Here is a 7,114-nt window from a genome sequence, read left to right on the forward strand (position 1 = left end):
GGCCCCCTGTCTGCCTCTGGCCCCAAAGACAAGTCCGAATGGGGCCAGAGGGAAATGGCCGGCCCTTGGGGTGCCCCAGGGTCTTGGAGGGGACCGGGTGTTCAGGTTTCGCACAAGTCCAGGAGGCGCCGGCGACCCCCACCCCCACCCCAGGAGGCTCCGCCAGAACAGGCGTCCCCGGGATTAGAGGTGACCCCCGCGGGCTCCGAAGCCGCGCCTCGGCCGTACACTGTCTGCTAGGCGCGTTTGGGGAGCCTAGGGGCCGTCTCGGAGAAATGGGGTGGTCCCCGCCAGGCGGCGGCGGGGCGGGCCCGGGGTGCCGAAGGGGTTAAGGCACCTGGGCCACCGCCCCTGCCGGCCCCTCCCCCCGCGGCCGGGAAGAGGAAAGTCGCGGCGGGGGCGCGGCCCGGCCTCCGTCCCCGCCCGCCCGCCGTCCCGCCGGCCCGAGCCGCGGCGCCCAGAGCTGCGAGCTGCTCGCCCCTCCGCCGCTCCGGCCCGGGCCGCCATGTCGCTGTGGTGAGTGGGGCGGGGGACCGTCGGGGGCCTGGGCGGGGGTGCGGGCCCGGGACTCTCCCTCCTCTGCGGCCACAGACGGGCGCCGGGACTCCCGGGATGGGAGATGCTCCCGCGCGCGCGCCGCGCCGGCCTCAGTTTCCCGGTGACGGACGGGCGGGCGCGGCGGGGCGGCGATGTTCGCGGTGCGCGGCCCTGGATCCTTGGGGGGTGGCGGGGGTTCTCGGGGCGCCGCGCTCAGCTCCCCGGCCCCGCGGCCCCGGACACCGCTCCAGGACCCCGGCGGTGACCCCAGGTCTTGCCGGCAGCCGGGTCCCCTCGCCCTTCCAGACCCCCGAGGGCCCCCTGCGCCCGAGCCACTCTCCTCCTCTCGGGGCTTCCTTCCGCGGGACCTCCGGCCGCCGCCCGCCCGGCCCCTCTCCGCCTCTCTCGTGCTTTCCCTACGAATGGAGCGGACCCGGCAGGTGGAGCGCCCGCAGCCCAGGGCCTCGCTGCCCTCCGGGTGCACCCCCCGCCCTCCCCCGTCCCGGCCTCGGTGGGCGGCTTCCCTGGAACCCCTAGGGCTGGCAGGGCCGAATCCGGAGCCCTCCGTTCCCCTCCCGGGAGAGCTAGACCTTGGGTCACACCCCCAGCCCGCACCTAAGGTGCCCCCGTCTTCCTCCAACTACGTGCCCTGGCAACCTGGGGACCCTATGGAGAAAATGTCGCTCTATGGGGCTCAGCCTGCATTCACCCTGGGGCCTGGACCTGCAACCAGGCCAGCCCTCAGGGCATCCCAGGCGTCTCCACGGGCTCCCTGTCTCTCCTGCCACCCTGCTCCTCCCCCTTGGAGGTCAGCGCCATCTCTCTGCTAGGCTGACCCTGGAAGGCCACTCTGCATCCCCAGAGCTCTGAGCCCCCAGGTCTCCACTGGGGAGGGTCGGGCAGGTGTCCTGGCAGCCCCTGGAGGGTGAGATGAAGAGAGGAGGTCCTTCAGGACAGGGGCTCAGGCCCCAGGGCTTGGGACGACCAGCACTCCTGGCAGAGAGCTCTAATTTCTCCTTCTGAAATGGGTGTGACGGGGGTCTCTGGGCAAGGAGGGTCCCTCAAGGGCTGGGGCTGCAAATGTGTCCCCTCCTAGGGAGTAGAGCTGGAGCCTCATGTCTTCTAATGGGGTGTTATGAGCTGGGGATGTTAAGGTAGGGGAGAGCCAGTGCCATGCTAGAGGTACTCACTGCATCCTTGGGCCTCCATCAACCATGAGGGCTGCTCTTTGTTGCGTGAGACAGACTGGAGAAGGGGGAGGAGGGCCGGTCTTCCTCAGGTCCTAAGTTCAAGCTGCTCTCCAGTGTGCCCCACATGTGATGGAGCGCCCAGGCGGCACAGAGGGTCAGAGGGTGCCCTCTCAATGACTCTGGCTGTGAGTCATCTAATGATACCGATACCTACTGCTGTGGAGGTTGCACAGGGAAATGAAAGGCATTGGGGTTCCAGGGGTGGGGAACAGGGCAGAGGTTTCCACCTTCCTGATAAGGTGACAGCATTCCCCCAACTGCACACCCACTTCCTGGTGCTTTATACAGCACTCCAATCCTGTGTTTTAGCCCCATTTGGGGGAAGAAGAAATTGTGGCCCAGAGAGGTTGTAAACTACTCAGTGCTCCTTGAGGAGAGGGCAGGGTGGGCGAGAGAGAGGGCACGGTGGGAGAGGAAGCGGGACCCTCCCCTGACCACTTAGGGGCTCCGGGACTGAGCCTGTGCCCAGGTCCACTTGCCCATCTAGGACCACCCAGCTTTCCAAGGAGGGCGCCAGGAAAGTCCTGGGCTCATCTTTTCTCTCTCCTCTGTACTGTCCACTCTCCCCCACAGGAAGAAAACCGTCTACCGGAGTCTGTGCCTGGCCCTGGGTCTGCTCGTGGCCCTGACAGTGTTCCAGCGCAGTCTCACCCCTCGTCAGTTTCTGCAGGAGCCTCTGCCACCCACCCTGGAGCCACAGAAGGCCCAGAAACCAAATGGACAGCTGGTGAACCCCAACAACTTCTGGAAGAACCTGCAAGATGTGGCCACGCCTACGCCCATGGCCTCTCAGGGGCCCCAGGCTTGGGACGTGACCACCACTAACTGCTCAGCCAATATCAACTTGACCCGCCAGCCCTGGTTCAAGGGCCTGGAGCCGCAGTTCCGGCAGTTTCTCTTCTACCGCCACTGCCGCTACTTCCCCATGCTGCTGAACCACCCAGAGAAGTGCGGGGGCGATGTCTACCTGCTGGTGGTTGTCAAGTCGGTCATCACGCAGCACGACCGCCGCGAGGCCATCCGCCAGACCTGGGGCCGCGAGCGGGAATCCGCTGGTAGGGGCCGAGGCGCAGTGCGCACCCTCTTCCTTCTGGGCACAGCCTCCAAGCAGGAGGAGCGCACGCATTACCAGCAGCTGCTGGCCTATGAAGACCGCCTCTACGGTGACATCCTGCAGTGGGACTTTCTCGACACCTTCTTCAACCTGACCCTCAAGGAGATCCACTTCCTCAAGTGGCTGGACATCTACTGCCCCCACGTCCCTTTCATTTTCAAAGGCGACGATGATGTCTTCGTCAACCCCACCAACTTGCTAGAATTTCTGGCTGACCGGCAGCCACAGGAAAACCTGTTCGTGGGCGACGTCCTGCAGCACGCTCGGCCCATCCGCAGGAAAGACAATAAATACTACATCCCCGGAGCCCTGTACAGCAAGGCCAGCTATCCCCCCTACGCAGGTGGTGGTGGCTTCCTCATGGCCGGCAGCCTGGCCCGGCGCCTGCACCATGCCTGCGACACCCTGGAGCTCTACCCGATCGACGATGTCTTTCTGGGCATGTGCCTGGAGGTGCTGGGCGTGCGGCCCATGGCCCACGAGGGCTTCAAGACTTTTGGCATCTCCCGCAACCGCAACAGCCGCATGAACAAGGAGCCGTGCTTTTTCCGCGCCATGCTCGTGGTGCACAAGCTGCTGCCCCCTGAGCTGCTGGCCATGTGGGGGCTGGTGCACAGCAATCTCACCTGCTCCCGCAAGCTCCAGGTGCTCTGACCCCAGCCGGGCCACTGGGACAGGCCAGGGCACGTGCTCCTGAGTCCCCATGGTATTGGGGCTGGAGCTGCAGTGCCCAGGCCTAGCCCTTGGTACCCAAGGGGAGGTGGAGGGTTGAGGCCTACGTGCCACTGGGTGTGGTGGGGTGCAGGTAGCCAGAAAGTGACCTCCCTGTATGGATAATTCTAGGAAACTGAGGCCCAGGAACAGTTGGAGTTGCCCAGTCTGGAGGCCCTCTCTGAGGAGCAAGACGCCAGGCCCTGGTGGCCCTCCTGACCTGGGTCCGTTGCTGGCCCCCTCAGACGTGGAGTGGGAGGTCCTGGTGACCTCTGGAGCAACCCTGTGCTCAGGTACCTGGGCTAGGCCTGACCTGATGGGTCTGTGACCACCCCTTGTCTTCACAGGGAAGAGTCTTCTGTGAAATGCCTCAGTCTCCCCAGAGGCCAGGTGGCCCTGGCAGGAGAAACTCAACCCTGTGCAGGCTCACAGGCACCCAGCAGTCCACACCCTGGTCTCCTGGGAGAGAGAGCCCAGCAGGCTCTCCGCAGCCCCAGGCCTGCCTGGAGACGGCTGCCTCTGCTCCAGGGCCTCGGCTCCTGGCTGTGTCCTATAAGGTCTGGAAGGGCGACCGCTCTGACTACCTCAGCACCCCTCAGAACCTCCCTGGGGCTGCAGTCCTAGCCTACCCCGACACAGGGCAGAAGAGCAGTGCTCCTGGCCCCCCGAAGTCCCGGAGCTGCTGACCCCCACCCAAGGCGAGTTCCTCCCGCAGCCCCCACCAGCCCAGGCCTGGCTCCCTGGCTGGAAAGCAGCCGGTTTGGCCCTGGAAGTGGACATTCCTCTATTACTGTGAAGTTTTATTTATGAAGAATTTGGAGGGAGAAGGCTCCAGGCTTCAGGAGGGGGTGGTGTCCTCCCTTCCCTTCCCTCATTCCAGCTGCCTGCCCTCAGCACCCCCAGGCCCCTCACAGCCCAGCCCCCTCCAGAGCCCCGCCCCAGCGCACCCTGCTTCTCCAGGGCCTAGCAGACCAGCATCTGCCCGGTGAAGGGATGGATCAGCCGTGGGGGTGGGTGCAGAAAGTTGCCACCTCCTACCTCAGCGGGGGTCACCTAGGAAAGATGGAGGGATTGACACTATTTTCTCAATAAAATGGGACCTTTTTTTTTTTGTTTTTGGTGTGAAACTTCCTGTTCCCAGCTCCATCAGAGAGCCTGTCTGAGGCCAAGGTTACCAGAGATTTCTGAAGACACAGCTTGTTCCTTGTTCTTGGCTGGTGGGTGCACAAGGACTTCTAGAAGGGATTTAGATGGGGCTGAGTGCTAGGATTAAAGTGGGCATGGGAGTACAGCAACAGAAAAACCTGGGAGCTAGCAATGCACCCGGCCCTTGACTGTGCCCTGGTGGACAGCTGAGCTGTGGCCGAAGCGTGGGCCAAGACCTTCCTGTCCCTGCCGAGGGTGAGGCCAGAGTTGGCCCCGAAGCTAATATTTCAGTGGGTGGGATTAGGTTGGCCGTACAGAGGCTGGTGGGCTCCCTGATGTCCCTTCCAGTCAACCTGAAAGCACTGAAATAGCCTATAGCCGTGTGCCAGGGACCTTGGCCCAAGCTGCTGACCTCCAGGGTGGGGAGGGAGCTGCCCCCAGGAGAAGAGTCACTCGGGCAGCAGTGTGAGCAAGCCAGCCAGCAGCTCCCCGCCTGTACCCAGCTCAGGGGAATCCCAGGGCGCTCAGATACCCAGGAAGGAAAAGGGGACAGTGCTGCTGCTGTTTCTCCCTCAGCCCAGGTCTTCCCACAGTTCCCTCTTGGCCAGCTGGCTGCATAATTTGCAGAGCCCAGTACAAAATGAAATGACAGGACCCTGGTTCTAAAAAGGTATTAAGAATTTTAAAGGCCAGGCTCATGCCTGTAATCGCAACACTTTGGGAGGCTGAGGTGGGAGGATGGCTTGAGCCCAGGAATTTGGGACCAGCCTGGGCAGCATAGTGAGACCCCTGCCTCTATGAAAAAAATTATTGTTGTTATTATTATTTTTGAGATGGAGTCTCACTCTGTCGCCCAGGATGGAGTGCAGTGGTGTGAGCTCAGCTCACTACAAACTCCACCTCCCAGGTTCACACCATTCTCCTGCCTCAGCCTCCCGAGTAGCTGGGACTACAGGCACCCGCCACCATGCCTGGCTAATTTTTCTGTACAAAAAAATTTAAAATGACCTCAGAGTCATGGCATACACCTGTCCGGGGCCAAAGTTGCCAGATATTGCCTTGAGAAACTGAGGTGGGAGGATCCCTTGAGCTCAGGAGGTCAAAGCTACAGTGAGCTGTGATCGCATCACTGCACTCCAGCCTGGGTGACAGAGCGAGACACTGTCTCAAAAAAAAAAAAAAAAAAAAAATTTAAGATTGCCACAGCAGAGCATTGAGCATTAAACCAAGTGCTAGAAGCTTCTGAGGGAGGCCTGCGACCGTGATGCCAGCCCTGTTTGTCCCTCCTCACCCTCAGAAGCCAGGTCCTGCTCTGGGCTGTAGAGAAGGGATTGGGGCTCACAGTTCAGCATGGGAAAGGGCAGCCCAGGGACACCCAGAAAATGGAGATGGACGGGTCACAGGATCCAGGCCCAGGTGGAGGCCCAGAGGCGGTTATGGGTTCAGCTGCCCCGAAGGATCAGGCAGAGGGAACCATGTATACCAAGGGCTGCTGGGAGCAGAGTGGATGCATTCTGCAGCAGAAAGGAGCTCCTCTTGGGGCTGGACCTGCGGTGAGAGAAGGGGTGGGAGGCTGGGAGGCAGGCAGGATAGGTTCTCAGGTCTTCTAGGTTCAGGAGTACTTTAACTTTATCCTGAGCACAGAGGGACAAGGAGCAGGGGTTCATGGCAGCCTGAGGGAGCAGAGGGCAGTTTTGAGGCACCTCCACCCCTCCCTCTGGCTCACTCTGGCCCATTGTAAATCAGGCATTTAGTCTTGTTTCCTGGTAATAACAACTGACATTTTATGGAGCACATTTCATATGCCTGGCACCCTGGTAAACAGTTAACGTGTAGTCAATATGATTTTAACTCAGGGTACAAATACAGTTACTTTTTAATTTTTCTCATTGATTGCTCAAATCCCTCATGGATCATTATTGGCAGAAAAATCCAATATCACCCTCTTGGAACCCACTCTCAAATTGTCCAAGAACCTCGTAGGTTTCCCTCCTCCAAAGAGAGGGTTCTGTGGAAAGTCTGAGCAATCATCTCCAGTTGTTCCCTCTCTCTCCACACAGTGGCGCTGTGGAACAGCGGGCCTGCACAGTCCTGTGGCTTCTGAGGCTTGGCTACCTTCACTGCACAGGCTGTGGTGGGGACTATGCTTCCAAAACAAAGTTACCCTTCTCTCTATCACCCTCACAAGCTCAACGACCTTTCCCCAAAGAGCAGCAGCATGCCGGGGTGCTGGGTCCTGTGGCTCCCAGTCAGCTACACAGTCTGTGGGGGAATCCCACAGACTCACTCAGGTTCTCTCTGGCCTGGTGAAGCAACTTTTTAGACAGTAGATTTTAGTTAAGTTAGTCCCTTAACT

The 7,114-nt window shown here is 60.8% G+C and overlaps 1 protein-coding gene across 1 annotated transcript; it reads left to right on the forward strand.

Annotated features, from left to right (window-relative positions):
• Positions 1-240: 240 nt before the first annotated feature.
• Positions 241-5,321, forward strand: B3GNT7 (UDP-GlcNAc:betaGal beta-1,3-N-acetylglucosaminyltransferase 7). The gene is made up of 2 exons (XM_025405237.1): positions 241-516; positions 2,361-5,321. Exons 1-2 carry the CDS (start codon positions 506-508, stop codon positions 3,553-3,555), a joined length of 1,206 nt encoding a protein of 401 aa, XP_025261022.1. The 5' UTR covers positions 241-505; the 3' UTR covers positions 3,556-5,321.
• Positions 5,322-7,114: the final 1,793 nt, after the last annotated feature.

The sequence above is a fragment of the Theropithecus gelada genome, chromosome 12 (assembly GCF_003255815.1).
Source record: "Theropithecus gelada isolate Dixy chromosome 12, Tgel_1.0, whole genome shotgun sequence".
NCBI classification, from domain to species: Eukaryota; Metazoa; Chordata; class Mammalia; order Primates; family Cercopithecidae; genus Theropithecus; species Theropithecus gelada.